Below are 25,864 nucleotides of genomic sequence, written 5' to 3'. Positions count from 1 at the left end.
ATAAAATTCATTTTTTGACATTCACTAGGTTAGTTTTTTGTCTTTCATTCAGCAAGAAACAAGTCGCAAAGTTGCACATAAAACAAAAATGATGAATTTCAGTTTGCATGGTTTTCAGAGTCTTTGCTTTCCTTTTGTTTTTAAGCATTTTTGCATTGCAGTTCCAAAGAGTCACTGTCTCCGCTTGTGTTTTCCAGTACTGAACACAAGCTCCAGAGCTGTGTCCATCAAGCTCCTTGTTTTTTCATTATTACTGTATTTTAGAAGTCCGAACCTCTCTTCATGAGGCCTCAAGGGTTAAACAAACATGTCGAGATGAGCTGGGGGACTTCCTCTTCAGCTGGACGAGGAAGGCAGATGCGTGCTGTCCAAGGACCATCACAGATAGTGGAAAATGATTCTTCTGTCTGATGATGGTGCTAGATGATGATGTTGAGACTATTAGGAAACCTTGCTCAGATTAGACTCATTAGTGACTTGCATGATTATGGAACAGGATGAGAAAGCTTAGTTTTCCAGTTTTTCATTGAGGGTCCTCCACCATAGATGTTTGATTTATCCCTGAATTTAATAAGACAGTCCTAACTGGCCACAGAACAGTTTCACCCTTGATTGGTCATATTTCGAATGGCTTTATGCATTACCTCTTTGAAACATACTCTTTTATCTGTTTAGCTATTTGACAGATAGGCTGGTTGGCCAAGAGGTTCTTCAGCACGGCTTCAAAAAGAAAACTCTTCTTATTGTGAATTTGTCCTGTTCCGTAAAATGTAAAAGATTTTTCACTCGTCACTTCTACTGCTATTGCCCTAAAAGGGCAACTCTTAGTGGCTAATGTGTGCACCTAAACAAGCAACTAAGATCATACAAGATTTAAAAGTAGCTGAAAAAAACCGTTGGAATGTTTATGCCCTTTATACTTGGAGCTGCAAATGAGATGTGCTGTTGCTCTGCTGGAAAAGTTCCCGAAAGCACTTCAGCTTCTTCAGCACTTAGAATAGTTTGTAAAGTGAGAAAAGAATCCAGGATAGGAAATGACCAGTTATCCACCTGTTTCCTGGCCTTATACATTTTCCATGTTGGGATATTCTGTTGTCTACACCCTTTGGCTTCTTGTCTCTGAAATGCAGGCAGCTATTAAAGTGGGGGTTACTTCTTTTTGTAAGTATGGCGGTTTTCATTTATTTCTGGTTGTTGTTCAGGTTTCCAAACAGTTTGAAAGCAACGGAGAAAGAGCATGTTTATAATTGTATCCAGGCTCGGGTCAGTTTAATCGGAATCACTTTTATCCTTTTTGTTAAATACAGTACAATACATTCTTCTGATCTTGTTGGAGTGGCTTTCTGTTGATCACATCCAGTAAGTTGCTTTGGGAGGATTTCCATGTTACGCACTTCAGCAATGCCATCGGTCTCACGCCCATGGGTTTTCGTGACTTCCAGCAACACATTACACATGACTGAAAAATGTTACTCTTCACAAGAGTGGTGGCAATTCATGAAGGCATGTAAAACAGTAAAATGTTTCACTTGAATCTAACCTTACTTTGTACTTCCACATTTGGTTTCCTTTTCATGAATGCATAAAGCATGTTTACTGTGACAAGATTACCATAATCTTACGCTGAAATCGTGAACTTTTTCTTTGGGGAGTTTTTCCATTACTTGGAGATTAACTAATAGCTTCTATTTTGATTAATGTGTTTTGAAATGTTTATTTTCTTGGCATAAAAATGAGGCCCTCTACTGCTGTTACTAGTTATTGCATTTTCCTCTTAGGGCTGCGATTGAGTTCCATTAGAAGAAAGAAGCCTGGTCTTCTCTTTCCCAGACCCCCTGCGCTGCAGTACTCCCCCACTTCCTCCGATCCCCCCTGCATCCCCTCGCTCGCCCCATTCACTCCTGTCTCCACCCCCTTCTGAGCGGCGAGAATTCTGGCGCGTCGGTGTGCCCGGGGTCCGAGAGGACAGCTGCCCGTTCTTCTCGTCTGGCGGGGAAAGAGAGAGTGTGGGGCGTGGCTGTCGTGGAAGAATGTTCACCCAAGAGATGAAGCACACAGGCAAGACAATAGATGACAGCTTACCAGCCAGTGCCTGCACAGATGGCTGGTCGTGGGTGCTGAGTAGCTGGGCCTGGATGGTTTCCACCACACGCTTGAACCGACGGCTGGGTCCTGCACAAATACACAGGCTGCTAGGCGCGTCCGCATTTGGAAGCTCATGTGTGCACACAGCCATAAAAATGGAGGCAATATGACATTCAAAGTGAGGTACTGGCAGTCAAAAATATTTCAGTGAGCAACTGTCTTCTGTAACGTCAGTGCACATGGGCGACGTTCGCCTATTGAACAAAGGAGCTACAGTACAGTAGGCTAATGATGATTTTGGAACCAACAGTATAGTTGTTTATGATTATATAGCGGCAAGCTGTAACTCTTCTACTGTACACCTGCCTTACGGTCCTGTCCCCATACCTGATATGAGTGTGAAGGTGACACTGTAAATGCCCGACTCTCGCTTGCCTTCCCTTTCAGGCCTTTCTCTCTCACGCTCCCTCTCTCCCTCAGAGAAGGCGATATCCACTTGGAACTTGACAGGCTTTTGGAAGACAGAGGGACCGCCAGAGGACTTGTACTCTGCCCTGAAACTGGTCTGGGAGATGACGCTGTGACTGAGGGAAGGGATCTGTCAGTGAGAGAAAAGCAGATTGGTATGTTTACACTACTCTGGGACCACCTTGTACAAATAGGTCAGAACGAGAGGTGTCACAACCTCATTCAGTCACAATTACAATCACTGCAGCACCAAACAAAAGCCGGTGGCATTAAGGTGGTGCTGTACCATGGCAACTATACAAAACAAAACACACTTAAAAAACCAAATGCTGGATGAATGTTTTCTCATCTCATCTGCTATACTTGTTCCAAAATTCTACTGTTACTTTTCAGACGATGTTTTTTTTAAATTAGACATCTTGATCTCTAGATCTATGTGGAACAACAAAAGACTCATAATTTAACCCTCCAAGATTTATCAACTGAAAGATGAGGGTGGAGTGCCTGTGCCAAATATTTAACTTAGATTTTATTATTGGGTTGCACAAATTAAACAAATGAGAGTGACTGAAGTGTTAAAATTTCTACCATTTGAAAGATATTTGATTTGTATGACAATTGTAAGGAATTCTGGAATGTCCAGACACCCCTCTGGAAATTATTATAAAAGTGCTACGTGATCATACCTGTGATATATTATAATCTTTTGACCTTGAGCCTTCTCACCATTGACCTTATTTGCAGTATCTTTGTGCACCCTCTGTATCTGTATGTCGCTGTGGCCCTGTGCTGTCCATGTAACTAATACAAATAAATTAATTCATGGAAACCCAAACACAGCATGTGCAGATCAGTTCCATTGCATGACACAGTAAGTAAATGAGAGGTGAACCAAGGTAAAGGTAGAATCATCCAGTGTGAAGAAGGAGAAGCACGCACCGAAAGGAAGGCGTGCACGATGTCGGCTTTGATGGAGCTCAGAGGTTTGTCTCTGATTACGACAAAGATCTGCTCCTCTTTCTCCAGGCTGATGAAGTTTCCAAACCAGGACTTCTTTGCCAGTCTGTGGACACAGGTACACAAAGTAAAGGATTTCACTCATGTAAACGGCCAGCAGAGCTACACACACATTCAAGTCATGTGAGATATATATGTATATCTGCAACACTCACTCTGGACTGGACTCCGGGGTTAGGCTGGACATGTCCTCCGATGTAGGGACTGATATAAAGAGAAATAGCTGCCTGCATGTAACCATCATTTTGGAATAGTGCCCACTAATTTATCATTAATAGCAGTTTGCAAGCAACTGACAGACAGAAAGAAGATCAACAATGAATGCATTTTTACAGCAATGATCGTAATGAGTTTAGCAAGACCATTTACAGTATACTCAGCATGTCAAATACAGATTATAACATAATGTAACAAAAATTCTATTATGTCAATTTTTTTTGCATTTTCCATTCAGTTTAATTAGATTAATCATACTTTTGGCATTAGTTTGTACTATATGTCAGTTTTTGAAAAATGTTCCACATTCTTGAAATTAGGAAATTTTGCCAAAATTTGGCACTGGGTTCCAAGGACCAAATATTCATGTATGTTTTAGGATATGATGCTTTCTAGAATGTTTTGGCACTTTCTAGAATGTTCCAGTGGCTGTAAAGTACCAAACTAAAACAGACACAAGGAGAACTAGTGGTATTTCTGTAATCAGTAAACTTTACCCGTAATCAATGCAAAAATCAACGTGACTAAGAACTTTCAACAATTTTGTTGCGTTGTGTCCTCAGTGCAGTGTTATTTATACTGGATGTTCACAGCCCAGCCCCTTAAAGCTAATTAAATGTATGATTATGTTGTGCAAAATCCAGACAAAGTGCTTAATTTTCTAAAAGGATGTAATTAAAAAAACAATAATATTGTGGAAGCATCTAAAGTGTACGTAAGAGTACATTTTAACCACTTACTGTGTACGTATGTCTTTCTCTGTTAAGCTGTAATTACCAAACACAGAATCCATATTCGCTCACCTTGCAGCTTGCGACGGTGGAAACGGGGAGAGCCCAGCAGGTTGTTCTTGAAGGAGTTCAGACGGGTCCGCCAATGAGCAGAGCTGCTAGCCCCCATGCCCCCGCCACCACCAGGACTGGAGGGTGGAGTCAAGGAGAGGGAGCCGACACCCACTCCCCCGCCCTCCGCTCGAGAAGAGGAGGAGGAAGAAGAAGAGGAAGGAGGGGTAGGAGATGGGTGCTGAGGATGATGGACAGGAGTACCAAGTGGGGTGGGGAGCGGAGAGCCCTGGGGTGTGACCTGCGACACAGTGTTAGGATGGGCAGAGTTAGGATGGACACTCTTGGTGACCGATTTTAAAACTGAGGGAGCAGGAAAAAAGAAAAAGCGAGGGATAGGAGACAAAAGAGGAGATGGGGACGGGGAAGGGGACGGTGGGTTCTGAAGCTGGAGAGACTTCATGGACTGGAGGTGAGGGCGATCCGAAGGAGCTTTGGATGGCAAGGTTTGAGTTTTTTGGTCTGGAGTTCGCTGTGCTGCACGAGATGTGGTGCCACTTCCAGGTTTGGGCTCCTTAGACTGGGTGGTAGTGGCAGAGGTGACCTCTGACTGGCTGAAAGTGAACACGGGGCTCTGATGGGATGGGGGGGTGAAGGGACAGGGATGTAAAAGGAGAACAGGAGGAGAAATGGAAAAGTGGAAAGAGGAAATGGCATGAGATATGTCATGTGTTATGAATAATGATTTTTGAATAATAATCATAAGGAAATATAGGTGGGGATAAGACTGAAATTTGTATCTAACACGGCTGCCTTTCTACCAATGATTAAAACTGTTATTTATTGTGAGCGTTCTTACTTCTCACATAAAGAGTTTCATTCAGCGAGAGACATAAAACTTAACAAGTCTACTAAGTTTTTTCATTATATTTTCAAATATTTTTCAGTGTCTCATTTTCAGATAAAAATTTAATCTCTTGTCTCATTGGTATTTAATTTTCAGAGGACAAAGCTAAAGTGGTATCTTTTTTGTCTGTGATGACAGCTTTCTATGGAGACATTGCAAAGAGAAAAAGACAACAGATTTTGCATCATCTAGTGAAACATTTTACTGCTATAAAACCGTAAACTATTTAAAGAGCTAATATTTAAATGTTTAAAGAGTATAAGGATGTAAAACTGGAAATACAGACATGAAATGTATAATGACTCAGGAATGGAATAGTATGAATGTAATGGACATTTCAAGAGAATTTCAGGATTTTCATTAAGTAAATGCATGTATAAAAAATGTATACTAACAATTAACAATCAAGTACTAACAGCAATAAAGTAATACAATCTTTATTTTGGTACAAAAATTAATGTTGGAATCACTGCAGATGTCAATGAACAATTAAAACAGTCTTAGTGATGCCAACATTAATTTTTTTTTTACCAAAATTAAGATTATATTTCTTTATTGCTGTTATTATTCAATTAAGAGAGTAATTGATTGTTAAGAGTTCAAAAACTCTTGATTGTTAAAAGAGTTTAAAAACAGTTTTGCATCATCTGCTCAACACAAACGGTTACAGTAAGTTACCCTGGGACTGCTGAGAGGGCTGGAGGACAGGCCAGTGGAGGCTCCGCTCACTGAACGAGACCTAGTTTGGGAAAGAAATAGAAGGCAGATGGGGGGGGGGGGGGGGGGGGTCACGTCATGATAGAAAAAGAATACAACTCAGAGGACTTTCTTATAACTTAGTTTAAATGATTAATTTTGCATGCATATTATCATACTGACAATGTCAACGAATCACAACTATCAGTTACTGTTAGTCAAATACACACACACACTGACTGAACCGCTTGTCCTGAACAGAGTCGCGGCGAGCCGGAGCTTAACCTGGCAATGCAGGGTGCGGGGCTGAAGGGGGAGGGCACACACCCAGGATGGGACACCAGCCCGTCGCAAGGAATCCCAAACAGGACTCGAACCCCACACCCACCAGAGAGCAGGCACAGCCTAACCCCCGCGGTTAGTCACATATAACTGACTGAAACATCCATACATTGTCGACAACAGATTATTATTACTGTTACTTAGAGTAAAATAACTGAAGTGACTTAGAGCATTAAGATACTTACACACACACACACACACACACACACACACACACACACACACACACATTTTCAGAACCGCTCGTCCCAGACGGGGTCACGGGGAACCGGAGCCTACCCGGCAACACAGGGCGTAAGGCCAGAGGGGGAAGGGGACACACCCAGGACGGGACGCCAGTCCGCCGCAAGGCACCCCAAGCGGGACTCGAACCCCAGACCCACTGGAGAGCAGAACTGTGGTCCAACCCACTGCGCCACCGCACCCCTAAGATACTTACATTTACCCATTTATAAAACTGGGAAATTTTTACTGTTCAAATTGCCAATAAGTACCTTTACTCGAAGTGCCACAGCACGAGGTCCTTTTTGATGGACTACAAACATGTAACATTAACTGAGCTCCCTAAATCACTGCGACAATCTGTTTCCCCCTTTGATCAGCAACAACAGCAGCACAAGAACAGAGTAGCAGTAACAGAAAGTTAAGCTAAAGTGTGACGAGACAAGTCAGTAAGGGCTGTAAGGCTTCACAGTCTGTGCCTGACAAGGACACACATTTCTTGCTGAAAACTATAAAGCAATTAATTTAATTATAATCCATACCTTGACACACATTTTAGCACAATGTTATATGCACTTTTTTCATGTTGTTATAACTCAATAATGAGCACTTTGGTGTTTTGTGTCATTCCTACACAAAGGTCCAGCATGGGCAAATCATCACTTGTACCCTGATGTACATACAGCTGCATCAGAATATTATCAGAGGGGTACCAATGTTTCATTTGTTTTTTTTTTTCCAGCCTACGGTGCCTTTGCACCCTCTGCGGAACAGAGGACGCATGACGTGCGCTTCTCCAATTTATGCTCCTGTGAGTTTGCTTTGTTTTCAACCAGCAAACCACACGGTGCCATGAAGGGGAGTTACACGCCAGCTGAGAGAGTGATGCAATCCCCAGCGCTGGCAACCAGCGGCCCACTGGCTTCCAGCCAGTATAGCATAACACAGTCACTGTATTGTATACAGCACAGTAAAGAAGCATATATATAGCATATAGATAGAGCATACGGCACACAGATACTGGATACGTGATACTTTGAGGTTGACACATAACCTTTCTGTACTTGACGGGAAATATCCTTTTGTTCCACAAACTGCTGGACTACCGGCCATTATCCAGAATTACAGGTCAAACTGGATCAGCAACCATCCTGATCTTGTTAGAACCTCTTGGAACATCACAGCTTTCCCTCTTCAAAATGAAGGGCAGAGTGATTGAAAAAGCCACCCGATGTACAGCTTTAAGCTACTTCAAATAAATTAATTACTCAATTTATTCATCAGTCCCCAGAATTATCACATGGAACGCATTCCAACATCGGTTATACTCACTGCTCGCATAAGGGACTTAATTCGGTTCGTAAATGACCCTGTTGTTCCTTGGGGGTGAAATGACCATTAATTTTTATCGAAAAAATAACAGGTTACTGGACAAAAAATATGCTAAAATTCATTAAAATTCATTTGTTAATCATGAAAAATGGCAAAATACTACCACAGCACCAACATATTTCATAACAAAAATTATTTCTCGCTGGTGCTTTAATTCTGTAGTTTCGTTTATTCATTATCAATAACCTCTTGATATTTTAAACATGGTTTTAATGTCAGTCGAAGAAACAACTAAGCAGCTTTTCTGCTGAGGAAAACGTCACACTAACCTGAGACCAAAGTGGTGTCTTTCTGAACCCTGTTTTACCATCCTTTTATCAAAATGTATACTTTGTTCTTGTGTTTTTGAGACAGCTGATGATGTAACCTATCCCTAGACAGCCGGCGTTTTAAACTTCACAGTTCTAATTTTGGAAGAAGTGCTTCACTGTTGAGTGTTTCATTTCCTCATTTTAAAATAAAAACACATTGCTGCTAAAAGGCACCTTTTCCGTTTCTTAATTTTGTTTTCTTTTGTAGGGTTTTGAACTTTAGACACATGAATCCAAAGTGAACTAAACAACAGCACTGAAAAAATTTCCTTGCCTTTTATGAAAACCACAATTTTAATGTGTTAACCTTATTATTTTAATGGCGCTGTCTTTATAGTTTGCCAAACAGCCTGAAAGCTGAAGGAACGTTCTGTAAAAATATATAAGGTGTTAAGATTCTTTGTGTGTACCAAATCATTCCTACCTTACTGCTAACTCACAGTTCAAATTATCAGGTGATACCCAGTTTTCAGGCCGAATGGTGGCTCCATGGGCGATCACTCAAAGGCAGGGAGTACTCAGTGCGCCTTTAATTCATAAAAATCTATAAGTATCTATATAGTTCTTATGAATTAAACCCCAACTATGTTTAAGTACTTTGACTCTGGTTTTCTATTAAAAAGATATTTTAAAATGAGCACACAACTGGATCTTAAAAGAAGGAGATGGGACTAGAAAAAAATCCCACGGGGTTAATAACGGATGTGCTATCACAGAATATTTTTCCAGTCAAAAACTCAAAATCAAGCTGAAAGAAAATAGATCCGATGACATTCTATGCATCCACGATAATATGAAGGCAGATCTTTAGGACAACTACATATTATGTGAAAGATTTTACCCTGATGAGGACAGTACATAAAAATGATTTATGTTCACTTCTTTGGGTGACTTGCTCTCTAAAAACTACTGGTTTAAAAAAACGCAATAGCAACAAATAGCTTTATTTTTAAATTGTTTTGAAATTTCATAAAAACCAAAGGCAACTGGCAGTCCTACAGCAATCCTTTTCTATCTGGTCTGGAAGTGCAAAGACCATGTAACAGGCAGAAATGCCACTGTTCTAAATCATATTAAAAAGGGGGTATATATTACATATCGCACACGTTTATATTGTACATACTGTATAAACTGCTTGTTGTGGCATTACAGAGCTCTGTGCACTGTTTTCGCCAATGCTTATAAACGGTGTATCAGCACGGTGGGAGCTCACCTCTGACTGTGTGCTGCAGTGTCCAGCGCTCGGCGCGGTGGTGTCGGAGAGCCCTGCTCCGTCACACTCAGCACCTCCAAGCTCTTCCTCTCGGGCCGACAGCGGCCGTGGCGGGATAGCATTGGGGAGTCCACTCGCTTCCGGGGTGGATCTGCTGGGAGATGCAACTTGGACCCTTAGCTTGGCACCTAATACAGTACAGCTTGTCATTTTTTCCAGAAATTTCTTATTCTTCTTCTATCCTGATACTCCTGGACTAGCTGACGGTATCTTTTACTATCAGTCACAGCAGTCATCTATCACCACTTATTAACCTGGGCATTACAAAGGTTGCCCTTTAACACTTTTCTTCATACTTCTCTGGAAAATCCAACCAGGGGTCCTCACACACATCTCTCTTTTCACCACAGAGCCCTGCCAGAGGAGCCTCACAGGGATGAGTTCTGGGTCATGCCCTTTTTTAAATTCACAAAGCGCTTCCGTTACATCCTCTCAAAGCTAACTGTTCCATCCCTCTGACAGACATTTATCGCTTGGCTAATACTTCATCCTGGATGATCAGACTAAAACTGTAACTGAACCTGGACATTTTTCTTATCCCGACTTATGCTTCTCCACACTTATATCGCACTATTAAGATGGGTAAAGCGATGGTAACATACTCTATGACCAGGAAGCTATCACATCACCAGATCCTTCTGTGTAGCATCCTGAAGATTGTGAGGACACAGCATCATGAGTATATTCTCATGTCAGATCCCTCCAGGTCTTCATCAACTGGCTACAAATTAAACTCCAGATAAAGTTCAAACCCTGGTTTTGACTTTCCAGTCTCCACTGTTTCATCATCCCTACAAACTTGCACCTAACCATACACCTTATCTAACAGGTCTGCATTCTTGCAACATCTGACTTCTCCATCTCTGAATGCTCATAAATTGCAATCAAAATCTCGTTCAAACCCTCACCCCTCAATGGTGGAACAATCTTCCCTCTCAACCGGATTCTTAATTCCTTCTGATCTTTAAGAAAAGACTTGAATCCTGCCTCTTCAGCCTACTTCTGCCTCTGACAATCTGCCCCTTTCACCACTGTAATCAGAGTGTATATGTAATCTGGGACATCCATGCTTTTATATCTGCTGGATTACATTGTGCTTCTACACAGTGACAGGTGTAATAAATGGCAGGATTCTTCCTCGGGATGACAGACTTACTATGTTGAGGCTCATCTAAAATGATCACCATGTTGAAAACTGTAACTATACATTATAAAGAAAGAGAGGCAATGAAATCAGGTCTTTATCCAGCACAAAGGATCAGTACAACAAACAATCACAACAAGATGTACTCACCAATGTCATTTCTGGGTGGCAGGTCCTCATCCTCACAACTCGGGTACCGCTCTTTACGATCAAGGAGGAGGTAATAGATCATCTTCTCCTGATTATCTCTGACAAAGTCACAGATGCAAGAAAGGAAAAGAAGGAGAGGTGTTTAGATTTCGAGTGCAGTCATTTAAAAATGAAACCACACAACTTGGTCTCTGTGAAAACAACAGAGGGGTAATTTTATCTTGTTCAAAAACTCATGCAAAAAAATTACACCAGTAATCAATGAACAAGGATTTCAGTTTTAGGTTTAATACATAATATCATTAATTGAATGATTGATTGATTGACACCCAATGATGATGTACCTTGCTAAGTAAATATATATTGCTGTTACACTGTATTATAATAATCAATTTGACAGAACTGCCATTAAAAAAATGGCATTTTCACGTAAATAAAAACACAAAATGAAATATTCAGTGTACAAGGAAATAAAAAAATGTGACACACACAGCCAGGAGGTGGGAGGTAGAACCCAAGTGTGGGATCTTTTATTTCTCTCCAAAGGGTAATGGCAACTAGCTGGGGTGTGACCATAGGTTCGAGTCCAGCTCAGTCTGTATGGGTTTCCACCAGGTGCCCTGGTTTCTTCCTATAGTCAGTGAACAGGGCACTCTAAACTACTTGTAGTGTGTGGCTACCCTGCAGTGGACTGGTGTACTGTCCACAGTGTATCTCCCCACACCCAACGATTCTGGGACAGTTTCTGGATCGCCACGACCCTGAGGCAAACTTACGAAACTGTGTGAGAATGAGTGAAACGAAAAAAGATCAAACAAATAACGGCGCAACATTAACTAGATTATGTTGTAATTGCAAGAAAAATAATGCAAAATTTGAAGTTCAACATAAAAATGAAATCTGAAGTTTTCTCAGAACCACCAAACATAGCAGGTCCCATTTACAGATGTGACAGAGAGTATCTGTATACAGGAAAGAAATATAAGAAACTGAGAGAGAAAGGTAGTGCAAAAGGGAGACTGAGTGAGAGAAAGAAAAAAAACTGTGAGAGAGAATGAGAGAGAGAGACAGCGCTGGAGAGGGAAAGGGGGCTGACTCACTCTTCACACTGCAGGTCCCGCGTGAGCTTTCCTCTGTCTCTAAAACAGCCCAGAGAGTGCATGCTGTCCAGTACGTCGGGGTCCAGCTCGGTGAGGGACAGAATCCGCCGCACACATACTCGCCTGGGGGGTGGCTGCTCTGGACAGGGCTCGTTCCTACCCCCCCTGACAAGACACTCCCCTCCATTAATACAACAGTTCATATGAACATGGCCCAACTTCTGCTGCTTTACAGAGATTGAGAATAACCAGCAATAATCCATAATCCAGAAAAGCACTAAAAAATCTTTACTTACTGATACCAGGGGTGTTTTTGTATTGCTTCTAGCTGTAGGAAAAGATGACAGATGGAGAGATTAATATAGAGTCCACACACGTGTGGGCAGTGATAAGACATGCTGCCTCCTATGACTGCCACAAGCTGTAAAGGATATGGAATATACATTAAAGCAAAAGACACTTCAGCTCCTTCATTTGCATGTACTGTTAAATGGCACTTTTAAAATGTTCCACTTAAAAACACACAGGAAGTGTCAAAGGTTTCCATCAGTGACATTAAATCAATGTAATAGTGCAGGAAACTCGGGGTTCATGTATAACGAACATTTCTGCTATTAGTCATTACAGTCTTCATAAACTGGTGAAAACAAAACAAAAAGCAATTTTTCTGATGAAAAAGCCCATTTTCAAAACCGGCATGACTAAACACTGAGAGAGCTGGCCTGTGAGAACTCTCCGGAAGCCCGCGCCTGCACGGTGACCATTGTGTTTGGCAGCGCCCCCTAGTGGAGAGCAGGTGGGTGCGCACCGTGAGCCTTTTCTCTGGGTCGACCTCGATCATTCCCCTGAGCAGAGCCTGGCAGTCTGGGGGAATGAAGTGGGGCATGTGGAACACCCCGCTCTTCACCTTCTCGAGCAGCTGCCGCAGGTTGTCGTGGTCAAAGGGCAGGGCGCCCTGAGAGAGGGACACATTGGGGACAAGAACTGCAGGTTAGAGCAGAAGCAGGGCATGTCACACGTGGAGGGGGACACGGGGATCAGTAACACAGCAATGCAAACAACCTTGGCACAAATAGAGAAAGAATAATAAAGAAGGGAAACACCCAGAAGAGAGAAGAGAGAAAGAACACAAGACCCACACACACACACACACACACACACACACAGATACACACACGTTGGAATTTTATGACCCTACCATGGTCCTATACAGACCAGGATACCATTCCCTAACCAAGAAGAAGAGAATATCTGTATTGATCCACCTTATGGTTTTTGCACATTTCTACAATGTGGCTCTCTTTTTATTTTATAACATTTTCTTACTCATTTTACTTCCTGTTATACCTTGGATAATTCACGTTAGTCAAACTTTCCTGTAGTAATTTTTATTTTCTGCTTTGGTGATGCAGAAATAGACAGAAAGACACCGAAAGCAGAGGACGAGGACAGAGAGAGTCTCACCACCAGGAGGGCAAACAGGATGACACCACAGCTCCACACATCTGCCCGTCTGCCGTCATACTTTTCACCCTGAGACGAAGGGACACTCATTTCATTAGCCGTGCACTAATTTATCGTCATGTTGACATTGTCTGGATGGTGCGGGACAGTAAAAAAGTCACCCTACACAGGAACGCAGTACACTTGTACCTCGTGTTATGAACGTCCGAGTTACACATTTTTGAAGATAGAAGCTTTTCCAAGTTTTTAAAAATTTTGAACTGCGTTTCCCTCGGTTGTCTGTTTTCTAAAATTTCTCTGGTACAGGGTGAAAATGTCCTGCAGATCTGCTTTCTGTCATTAGCGAGCACTGAAATGCACTCGGCGCAGGGCTGACCGACATGTGGCCCCAGTACAACGCGGTTTTGAGTCTCACGGATTTCCTAGATGGAGTTCTCATTATATTTTAACTTTTCATCGCTACATCGTAAGTTTTTACTGAAACTACCTTGTGAGTAAAGAGAGGTACGTGTATATTACCATGCTTTTTGAAACTAACGGTAAAACAAATGCTTGTGTGAGGAACCAGTCCCATCCTTGTGGCCCAAAAATTTGTCAGTATTTAAGGTCAAACACTTTTTAATACATTCTCCAACTCACTGTCCATTCTCTACTCCACTGTTTCTTTTTCCTGTGGCGCCTGAAACGCAGAAGTAGCACAGCAGTGTCTCGCATGTATGATGCACAGCACAAAAAATAGGACATGGTGAGCTGGAGAATACTGTGCTTTTTTATTTTTCAATAATTTAAAGTAGATTTAACTTTAACGTTGCCGCACGTTAGTAAAATATAATAACATAAACTGGTGTCCCGTCAATGGAGTTCTCTGTCTCCTCGTGTTCGGAAGTTGAGGTACAAGTGCACCCTTCAGAAATGCACAAAATACTTTCCATGCACAAAACAGATTAGCTACTTAGTTAAAAAAATACTGGTGATGAACTGTGACCATTAAATTTTTCCATGGATAGCATCTTCCATTCTTAAAATTAACCATATCTAGCATGAACAATGAAAATGGAATAAAACCTAGTCCAACATAATATAAAAGCACAACGGCTAAGAATAATGACAGTAAAAATTGAAAATTACCCTGATAACTTCTGGACAGGCATAATGTGGGGATCTGAAAGGATTTAAAAGTAATTAAAGGCAAAAACTTTGACTCAGCACAATACGTTTAAATAATTTTTAAAAAATCCATTACAACATTTATCTACGTTTCTTCTAAATTTGAGTTCAAACCACCTCTTTACCTGATTTCTATGAAATACTTCAGCTTTGTTTCAATGCCTAAATCATCATGAGAGCAAAGCATCACGTCCACAATGAGTGCCAAGTGCAGTTTAATAGGATCAATTTCCTGTTTTGCCCGAGTATTCCATAGCCCTCCCTTCCCCATTCAGCACTCCTTGCACACAGCACTCACCCACAGCTCGTTTCCAGCAGGCTGTCCCCCACCTGCAGTGAGGCCATGCCAAAGTCAGCAACCCGGATGTTGTTCTTCTCGTCTAACAGCAGGTTCTCGGGCTTCAAATCTCTGTGGCTGTGGGGGACGAGGCACAGAACACATCACACAGGACACACTACAAAGAACACACCACACAGGACTCGTCCTTCAGAACACGTGAGACAGAACACATTGAAAAGAGCAAATCAAAACCAACACATCGGGCAGAACACATCACACGGGACACACGTACCACAGTCCACATGGCAAAACACATCACACTCCCAGTTCCGCACTGTAAACACATCAGACCCCCATAAAGCAGTCTGCTAGCCCTGGTCTGAGAACACTTCACTCACACACACACACGCCAATCACTATTCCACCTTCTCACAATCAAACCATAGATGGAAGTTGTAGATACATTTTACCATAAATGCAAATTAATTCCCCATAGAAGTGCACTAAAATTTTAAGGAAGAGCTCCATGAATAATTTACCCCAATAACAAATGGATTTACTCTGACCTTTTGATACCCCATGTTCTAACCATATTTGCAGTTACTTTATCTAAACCCAATTTAAAAAGCATTCATGAAAAGCAATTTACCTCGTCTGTGCATCTGTTTTTTCTATCAGCATAATACGAACGATGCAAGAACATGTAATAACTGAATTCATTACCCACAGATTTACACACACTCAGTAAACTCTATATTTGCATACATTTAATTGCCATAAGATGGTCTTCTGTACACGACATTAACCGCAGTAAATCTGCCATTCGATATTCAACATTTTCTGCATAACTGATGATGCTGTTAAAAGAAATGACAGCTCAGCTGGAATCAGTGTTTGAAAACAGAAGGTGTCTGCTGAAATAGGCAGTTCAATTATGACGGTTTAATATACTTCATTGTGGTTTTAAATTATTATTATTATTATTATTATTATTATTATTATTAGGGGGCGCAGTGGCGCAGCGGTGCAGTGGGTTTGGACTGTGCCTGTTTTCTGGCAGGTCTGGGGTTCGAGTCCTGCTTGTGGTGCCTTGTGACGGACTGGCATCCTGTCCTGGGTGTGTCCCCTCCCCTTGAGCCTTACACCTTGTATTGCTGGGTTAGGCTCTGGCTCCCTGGGACCCTGCTTGGGACAAGCGGCTTGTGTGTGTGTGTGTGTGTGTGTGTGTGTGTGTGTGTGTGTGATTATAATTATAATATACTTTAAATGTTTAAATATAGTGTTCATGTAATATTAGCAAACACAAACTGGTATAATAGTGTTGTATTTGCTACCACTATAAAGGTTTTAATGTGTTGTGTGAACAGTGTACTGAATTATTAAATAATATGAAGCAAAATACATGTCGCACTGGGAGCTGATATTATTCATTTATTTTGCATTGTCCAAGGCAACTTACAATGAGGAATTTACAGGTACTTAGTTGCTTACATCAATTTTATCCTTTCTACGGCTGGTTGTTCTTACTGCAGCCGCTGTGGGCAGTTGAACCCGGCACCTTCTGATGGCGCTAACCACTAAACTCACTGCTGTTTCAGACCACAAACTATCACACCACCTGACCTAACAGTCTAAAATCCATGCAAATGAACTCTGCCTTTGGCGTTTTCTTATATTTTCTCTTTTTAAGAACGAGGAAGTGGCTCAGGGCAAAGTTACTGAAGTCAGAAGCTATAAATAAAACGGAGAGATGGGACAGATCAAAGAAGTGGCTCTTTCGCTGCAAACTAGTGGTACACAGAACACAGCCGTACTAATGTCTGCTTTCCAAAGGGAGGAAACGCTGCCTTCGCTCATTATTGTTCTCAGTAAAATCACGCATGTTTTGTCCATAGTTTCTGTGCACTCCTATCAGCACTTGAACTCTACATGTCGACGGATCTGTAACGAAAAGACATCCAAAAAACTACCAGTGTTTTAACTGAATTATGCGACAAACTATAATTAAAGGATTAAAGGACTGATTAAAAGGTTATATAGCAAGAAATAAAGAGAGTATAGAAAAAAAATGCTTAATTTTAACATGGTCTGTAAAACTTGATGTACAGTCAGGGAACGTGCTAGTTTTCTACATTCACACAGAAAAAAGGAAAGTAGAACCATAATAAAAAGGGACAAAAGTTGAAAGTCCAGTTACTAAAGAGCTCAAATGCTTTAAAGAACATTTAGAGGTGTCTCACACACACCTTGTCTGAACCCACTTGTCCCAAGCAGGCTCACGGCAAACCAGAGCCTAACCCGGCAACACGGTGCAAGGGGACACACCCAGGATGGGACGCCACTCTGTCGCAAGGCACCCCAAGCGGGACTCGAACCCCATACCCACCAGAGCGCAGGACCGGGTCAAACCCACTGCGCCACCACACCCCTTTTGTTTAGGGGTGTGTTAAGGTCAATTCCAGGTACATTAATGAGTAAATTTAATTTTAAATACATCTGTGAGACAAAATGTAGGTATAATCAAGAGTAATAAATGAGAATCACAATGAGTGTAAATGTCACAATAACACAATAACTGACTGTGAGCCAAACGTCTGTTTCAACATCTTCAGACAGGTGTGTGTGGCTTACACACAACACCTGAGTTGTACAATACCTACATTTTACACTTTACTTTAAACTGAGTCCTCAACTTACAGACACAAGAGGGACCACAAGTCTTTTCACAACCCAAATGGTTCCAAACTCCAAAGTTACTTTTAAATCTAAGTCACAGTCATTAAAAGCCGAATAATCCATTTGTCCCTGAACTCATTAACATGCAACGTTCTATAAAGACCTCAGACCAAAGTATAATACATTTTTTTCAAAATCTTTCTATTCTCAGTGTATTTTACGGCAAATTGATGGCTGAGCGCTGCAACGCAGGCACTTTTCATCACACAACACGCAGAAATTTTAGAAAACGGAACAATGTGGAAATTGCTGTTGGAAATAACTTGGAAAATGTTCATATCTTCAAAAATTCACAACTTGAATGTTCATAATACAAGAAACTAGTGTACTATAGTTGTCCTTTTGAACTCTAAATATTAGGTCACACAATGTGTTTAGTAATATATTGTTTTAATTAATAAAAATACCATGTTTACACATGGACCATTGTATAATATATTTTTCCAGTTTATGGTAAGTATTTAGTTGAAGCCTTTATACAAGGCAGTTTATATATGCTGTGGGTTAGGGTTTGGAGTTCAAGGAAGACTACAGATATATCTTACCAGATGGAGTGACTGTGACAGAAATCCAACGCTGAGATAATTTGCCTGAAGAACTTTCTAGCCTCCTTGGGTGTCAACCTGCCCTTCTTCACAAGGTAGTCAAAGAGCTCCCCGCCTGACACGTGCTCCAGGACCAGGTACCTGGCAGTCACAGAACCATCGCCATCACTTCAAAACATGGCACTAAACATCAAAATACATTGGATACTGTTTTTCTAATTTGCAGAATTATTTTTTCCTTACAGAAGTTTGTTTTCTCAGCGGTGTTGGGTGGAATAAAACCTTGAATATACTTAAATGTACATATATAATTCAATTCAATTCAATTTAATTTAATTCAATTCATTTTTGTATGATGCTATTCTCACACAATGACACAGAGCACTGAACAAAGGCATAAGACAAAGAAATAAATAAGACAGTTGACTATATTCTACAGTATATAAAGTATATAAGTATATAAAAATGAAAGTGGTGAGAGACAGACACAGGAGTAAGAAAGCAGAGAAGAAAAAAGGTCAGAAGGCAAATTGAAAAGGTATTTGAAACCCCCCAGTGAAAATTAGTATTTGGGAAACATAGTGATAACGTCAGGAGTCAGTGATACACCAAGCACAGATGTGTACAGCAATTCAATTAGATGAAAGCGGAGAAAATCCTTACAGATATTTGTTATTCTCGTATACGTCGTGCAACTTCAGCACGTGTGGGTGTTCTATCAGCTTCAGAATAGCAATCTCTCTTTCCACCTTGAGAGGATGGAATGGTGGAGAAAGGGAGGTTATGGACAGTCTTATTATTGATTGCTTTAATATGATCCAACACAAGAAACTGCAGAGGTCACATGTCAATTAAGGAATGTCATGCCAATATCACAGTTACCACATGCAACCTTAGCGTCTTTATTGCTCTTCTAAGTAGGCCTCACATGTGTCATTATAGAATAATTTAATAATGAACCTACTGTTGCCATCCATTGCTGACATTGTCACATATGCAGAAATCTATTTACTTTCTTCATGATCACAATGACGTACTAAACCATGATAGAGTGTTAAATAGGATTTAGCCCAACAATACTAGGTTTCGCAAGAGGCTATAGAGTTTCACCTGGAAATGACAGCAATAACCCTAGATTTTGCATGAAGTAGTAATGCTTGACCTGGGTTCAAACCCATAACCCTGACTTTCACATGAGGTGAGCTCCATTAGGGAACCGTCCAGCCTGTTTCTCCGTTAGCCATCTGTTCATTACTTGCAGCGCTTGCCAACAGCAAAGTACAGCCTGCAAGGGTGGCGTGTTCCGAGCACCGCCGTATACCGGCTGTGCAAGGATTCGGGGCCGTTTGCGACTCATTTAAACTGCCCCACAAGTGCCGATTCAGGATTTTGCATTGGAGTTTGAAAAATAAAATAGGATTTCATTAGACCTCCTACAGTATCTGGGCCTGAAGGCTTTCAGGAGCCACCTGGGTGGAGACCAAGATGCCTGTTCTTCCTGCCATTTCTAACCCTGCCGCCCTACAGCTACCTCTTCTGCTCTGCCGCCTCTGTTACTGCTAGTGCGGCGCATCTAAGAGCCATTTCTGCCTGACATATGAACAATACTATCCCCGGCTTTCAGCATCTGTTTGTACAACATTATAACTAACAAAAAAAATAACCGCACAGTTCCATATTCAACAGAAGTTGTTTTTCAGCACACAGACGATACATTTTATCATTAACAGAATACATTAGACAGCAGGGTATGGTTCTGAACATGTGCATTAGTTATAATCAAACTAAAACATTTTTTAAAAATCACAAAATAGCACTTAGGGAAAAAAACCTGATGTTGCAAAGTCAGAAATTAAAATTATTACCCAGATTTCCTAAAACGGGCCAATCAAATCTTGACCGATACCCTACATGTCTCATTGGCAAATATGAAATGCAAAACAAAAAAAGTATTGTTTAACATTAAAGAACAGGCTTTTCCAGCCACGTAAACACATTAACAATATAATCTAACCTGTACACATGTGCCCTGTACATCATTAACATGTAAACCTCCTCACTTTGGCAGTAAAATATTAATCATAGGGCAGCTCTCAACTGCTGTTTGATGGACATAATAATAACAACCTTCTTACCTTCATGAGCACAGACTCAGAAAGCTTCTCTCTGTTCACTATTTTTATTGCTACCTTCTGTCCTGTAATGCAGTGAACTCCCAGCTTCACCAAACCTAGAAAAAACGTAGGTACAGGTGTGTGCCAGTGGGATGAAGAAAATGAGTGGCAGAGAGGTAAGGGACATTCATATTTAATACCACTGTATCTATTCTTACTTCCTTGCATTCACCTTTTATTTAGTGGACTCACCAAAGTGACGTGCAATGACTATTAACTATTATACCTTACAACTCAAACACTGAGTCTAAAATTCCACACGGATACAAATCATACTGATGGACATGATGCAAAGTAACTGGGGCTTTAAGGCGTTTTCTCAGTGCTCACGCTTTAAGGAGCTATATATTGCACCCACAAACTTCAAACAGTGCACATTGTGCCAGTGTGAGAGATCTGTTACACTACATCTCTACTGACTCATCGGTATGATGGCAACTTAAACCATATCTACCATTAACAGGAGCCAGCCTTGTCACTTGGAACACTTTTATATATTATATTGGGATATATCTCTACAGAAGAGTCCGAGTTTTCCATATTGCTTCTCACCTTTCTGGACATGTCTTCTTGCAAAGTTCAGAAACCACTGTGACAATTCATTATGTTGAGTTGTTGAACCCTTCTGCACTGCAAAAATGTGGCTTTATGTGCAGATATTGTGTCATTACACTATTGCAAGAATACATATTAATCTCAGAAACATTCAGCGCACATCGGTGCTGCACGCACCATGACACTTGCAAAACCTTACTTTACGACAACAGAAACTTAGTATCAGAAGTAGTCACACAATATGTATTACAAAGGAATTTGGATCAGCTATAAAACTTATACACTCAGTCAAGTCCATCCATTCCATCTGTTCAGTGGTTGGCTATAAAGATTAAAACGGTTGCTCTTTCTCCAATGAAAAAAGAATTAGAAAAAGTATTATGTTTACCCTTTTCAACCATGACCCAGGAATGATGGTGTGTGTGTGTGTGTGTGTGAACAGTGTATACTCTAAAGAGGGTGGTGATGTAGGATGCACAGAGAACAGGGTGGTGACACGGTAGGATAGGGTACAATATAATGGGAAGAGGGCGGCAGTGTAGGATACATATAGAGCAGTGTGAAGATGTAGGGTATACAAGGAGTTTGGGGTATATTTTGAAGAGAGTCAGGATATAGTGTTTAAAGGGAATAGGATGGTAGAAAAGAGGGTGAAAGTGTAGCACACACAGGGAGGAAGGTGGTGGTGTAGGGTATAAAATAAAGAGGGTGGTAGTGTTGTGGATATGTGAAAGAGTGTGGTAATGCAGAGTATATATGAAACACAGTGGTGATATAGGGTAATGGGATATATATGGAAAAGGGTGGTGATGTAGGGTACACAGGACACAAAGCAATGAGACAGGGTACATGTTGAATAGGGCGCTGAGGTATGATAGATATAGAAGAGTGTGCTGATGTAGGGTATATATAGATGAGGGTGACTCTATAGGGTATACAGATCTGGGGGTGATGATGTAGAGTATACAGAAAACAAGGTGATGAGAGAGGGTATATGAACACTTTAAAAATGGTGGTGATGTGGGGTACCTGTGGGAGCAGGCGGTCATGTAGGCAACATAGAAAAGAGTGTGCTGATGTACGTTGTACATGGATGAGGGTGAGAATAGAGGATATACAGTGATGGGGATTATCATGTAGAAAGTGCAGGAAACAAGGAGAAGAGGTAAGGTACACAAGGTTTGAGGAGTGTGATGATGTGTGGTATATTTGGATGAGGGTGATTACTTGGGGTATACTGTACAAGGATGTAGGGTACATGTGGAAGAAGGAATAGATGCAGGAATAGATGCAGGAAACATATGGAAGAGGATACAGATGTAGGGAACATATGGAAGCAGGTCCAGATGTAGGAAACTATGGAAGGGGATGAAGATGTAGGAAACTATGGAAGAGGTTACAGATGTAGGGAACATATGGAAGAGGAAGGAGATGTAGGAAACTATGAAAGAGGTTACAGATGTAGGATACATGTGGAAGCAGGTGCAGATGTAGGAAACTACGGAAGAGGATGCAGATGTAGGAAACTACGGAAGAGGATGCAGATGTACGAAACTATGGAAGAGGTTACGGATGCAAGGAACATACGGAAGAGGATGGAGATGTAGGAAACTATGAAAGAGGTTACAGATGTAGGATACATATGGAAGCAGGTGCAGATGTAGGAAACTATGGAAGAGGATGCAGATGTAGGAAACCACGGAAGAGGATGCAGATGTAGGAAACTATGGAAGAGGTTACAGATGTAAGGAACATATGGAAGAGGATGGAGATGTAGGAAACTATGAAAGAAGTTACAGATGTAGGATACATATGGAAGCAGGTGCAGATGTAGGAAACATATGGAAGAGGATGGAGATGTAGGAAACTATGGAAGAGGTTACAGATGTAGGGTACATATCATATGGAAGCAGGTGCAAATGTAGGGAACATATGGAAGAGGATGCAGATGTTAGGAGCACATGGGAGAGGCTGGCCGGCTCCTACCTGTCTGCCCTTTGCCCAGGGTCTTCTCCAGTCGGTAAGGCCCGACGTACTGAGCCGAATGACTCCCTGACAGCTCTTTACTGGACATGCTGCAATTGCGCGCTTTACCCTAAACGACTACAATGACGGTACGCGACTATAATAGTGTTAAAGGGAGTGTGTGACTGTGCGAGGCGTGCGCTGAGCCGCTGCCTAAAGACATAACCGAGCGCGAGGGTGAGTAATACTACAGTAGGAAGCGGAGAGCGGGAGGCTGGTAGTGCAGCCTGATCCCCGGCCTACTCCTCAGTTTCTGCTATTCGAACTAAAACTGCTAAGGGCTCCGGCTAAAATGTTAGCAGTTATTTTCCCTACAATTTGGCTGGGATGAAGGCAGGCGCACTGTTGTTGTTGTGACAATCAATTCTAATGAAGGAATGAGGGGGGAATCAAAACAAGAAGATAAGGATCGGGGAGGTGAAGGTGGCAGTAGTAGTACGGCGCTCGTTTCGGTGCTAAAAGAAGCCTGAAGCTTGAGACTGATGTGGAAATAATTCAAAAGCGGCTGTGACGGGGAAAGCGATTCAGCCGCAATTGTCTCTGCTCGTGTATGAATCAGTCGCGCCGATTCTCGCTGCTTTTTGCTCGCCACTACGCGCAGTTTCGCCCCTTCGTTCTCCTCCCTCCGATACGATGCTCGAATGTCAGTTTTGGGAGACAATAATGAGGTGGATACTTGGAAAAGGCATTGATCCGTTTGTCCGGAGCGGAGGATCCTCCTCGCAGGCCCCCTGCCCTGTGTGCCCGGGTCCGAGCCCACATCCAAGCGCGAGAGCCCGAGATGCTCTGTATCATGCGATCGATGCACCTCCTCGCTCGCACTGTCTCGCGGCTCACAGCTCTGGAATTTTCCTCATTAAAAGCAGCAAAACACCTACACGCCGCACGCACAGCGCCAGGCTTCGGCACGTCAATGAAAAAGAGCCTCGACGCGCGTCAGTATTTCAGTGCCGAAAAGTTGCCGTCGGCGGCGGAAGAAGAGTAAATTAATTCTGCAACACGGTCGGCGACGGCCGGCTGCGCTGGAAGAAGCATCTTTGGCGGAGCGCCGTCGCCCTCCCTCCGTCGGCTGCTCGCGCTCGCCCCGCTCGCGCTGCTCCCACCCGCCTCCGTCCGCGCGCGCATCAGCATCACAGCATCCTCCCTCCCTGCGTTCCTGCTCGCGTGCCGGTCCGGGGCTCGTTCATTCGGCTTCCTCCTTAAAAAAAAATACACGTTCACTTGACGACTCTAGTTTTTTTTTCCTTCTTGTTCTTCTTCTTTTTTTAAAATAAATGTAGTCTGTACAAACACCCCTTCTGTTACTACCGTTCTTTCTTCCTATAAATCGTTCTTTCCTGTCTCCTCTTCCTTCTCCTCATCCGACACGAGCAGCATCAGCATCCGGGTCCTGCAGCCTCTCCATCCTCCCAGCACCCCCACCCCCCCCACCCCCAGCACCCCCCCTCACCCACCCCGCGCCTTGTGTTTCTGCTCGTCCGCTCGCCGACTTTTCGCTGGGCTAAAATACGTCAGAACGCCTTTATTCCCACTTTCGGTGGAATTTAGTCCAGTTTAGATGAACTGGAGTGCGAAGGAGGTTATGGAGCTCAGTATATTTTCTTAATCTCACATGATTATCCCGTTGTGTTCTTTTAATGAGCCATATATATATCTTTACCACAACGCGCTGAATTGAGTTCACGTCAGATGTAAGATTTACTGACAATGAATACACGTACAATTTAATATTTAGACAATCTTCTCCAGGCATTCAATAGCCCTTATGTTTATAGTTTGAGGTTATTTAAATTTAACGCTGTTTACTTTATTAACATGGACGCCTACACATGCACATAGCTATTTTGCACTAACTTAGGCTCACGGGTTACACGGAACAAAGGGAAAATAAAGTAATATTCTATGGAGTATAACGCAAACTAATTAAACTCGATGCGATGTGATATAGTAATATCTTCAGTTATTTTTGTCTATGTGAAGGCCTCGGAAGTGGTCTGTTACCTCCATGTACTTGGTATGTGTTGTATTTACCATAGATCTGTATAGTTTCCTATGATCCTCTGATGTGCAGGATAATATTCCACTTGTGTGATTATTACTGTCATTTAAATCACTAGATTACCATTTTATAAAAAAATAGTTGATGTAAGTTCCTGGGTGATGTGGTGATGCAGCAGGTAGCGCTGGTGCCTCCCCGTTCCTGGGCTGCGGGTTTGGTCACGGGTTCGAATCCAGCTGTGTGGAGTTTGTCTGCTCTCCCTGTGTTCTGTGGGTTTCTTCCTGCAGTCCAAAGACATGTTTCAGGTGCTCAGGTGTTTGATTGTGTGTTTGCGCTGGGATGGACCGGTCTAATGCCCAGCGTCCCCCCAGTCGGGAGCCCTATACTTGCAGGATTGACTCCAGCCCCCATGACCCTGCATTGGACAAGTGGTTCTCGGTAATGGAGGGCTGAATTTGTGTCCATCATCCTTGCAAGACTCTCTCCTTATCACAGCCTGCTCATCTGAAGACAAAATTGACACATACTCCCTCACATGTCCACCAGGAGGCAGTTGACTTCTACAGTTTATCAGCACCCTGGACCTAGTTTGCATGCAGAAGAGGTTTTATAAAAATATATCCATTGTGTCCTAACAATAATTGCCGCTCCTTATAACTGCAGGTACTATTACTGTTGTTGCTTTTGTTGTTGTTATCATCCAGTGCTTTCATTTTGAAACGTCTGACAATTTTTTTTGCCATTTGTACCGCAAGATATTTTGTCACGGAAGTTCATGTTAATTACCTTGCTTGTGCTGAGCTCTTCCTGAGAC

At 42.0% G+C, this 25,864-nt stretch overlaps 1 protein-coding gene across 5 annotated transcripts; it reads right to left on the bottom strand.

Annotated features, from left to right (window-relative positions):
• Nucleotides 1-24,449, bottom strand: LOC108925156 (serine/threonine-protein kinase BRSK2-like). Of its 5 annotated transcripts, XM_029246803.1 has the most exons (20): nucleotides 24,360-24,449; nucleotides 23,013-24,249; nucleotides 20,433-20,527; nucleotides 18,961-19,046; nucleotides 18,298-18,438; nucleotides 15,035-15,151; nucleotides 14,698-14,731; nucleotides 13,570-13,638; nucleotides 12,914-13,060; nucleotides 12,402-12,433; nucleotides 12,106-12,270; nucleotides 11,006-11,103; nucleotides 9,652-9,805; nucleotides 6,154-6,214; nucleotides 4,590-4,869; nucleotides 3,726-3,774; nucleotides 3,493-3,616; nucleotides 2,473-2,683; nucleotides 2,083-2,172; nucleotides 2-1,986 (listed from the first exon to the last, which is right to left on the bottom strand). In XM_029246803.1, exons 2-20 carry the CDS (start codon nucleotides 23,098-23,100, stop codon nucleotides 1,775-1,777), a joined length of 2,253 nt encoding a protein of 750 aa, XP_029102636.1. In that variant the 5' UTR covers nucleotides 23,101-24,249; nucleotides 24,360-24,449; the 3' UTR covers nucleotides 2-1,774. The 5 variants fall into 5 exon arrangements, with proteins under 5 accessions (XP_018592444.1, XP_018592441.1, XP_018592442.1 ...); XM_018736928.2 differs by having other exon boundaries at nucleotides 1-1,986; nucleotides 9,652-9,802; nucleotides 23,013-24,449; XM_018736927.2 differs by having other exon boundaries at nucleotides 23,013-24,449.
• Between the last annotated feature and the right edge of the window lie 1,415 nt (nucleotides 24,450-25,864).

Source organism: Scleropages formosus, chromosome 20 (assembly GCF_900964775.1).
Source record: "Scleropages formosus chromosome 20, fSclFor1.1, whole genome shotgun sequence".
Taxonomy (NCBI): domain Eukaryota; kingdom Metazoa; phylum Chordata; class Actinopteri; order Osteoglossiformes; family Osteoglossidae; genus Scleropages; species Scleropages formosus.
This window is presented reverse-complemented; position numbering and strand designations above follow the sequence as displayed.

Bases quoted from the DNA above. Each gene is read 5' to 3' on its own strand.
- LOC108925156 (XM_018736925.2), bottom strand. From the start codon at position 20,639: ATGCAAGGAAGTAAGAATAGATACAGTGGTATTAAATATGAATGTCCC. The intron at 13,639-14,697 runs GTAATTTTCAAT...CCTTCGTCTCAG, and splicing joins CCTGTCCAGAAGTTATCAGG to GGTGAAAAGTATGACGGCAG. The intron at 1,987-2,082 runs GTAAGCTGTCAT...TTTCCCCGCCAG, and splicing joins ATCTGTGCAGGCACTGGCTG to ACGAGAAGAACGGGCAGCTG.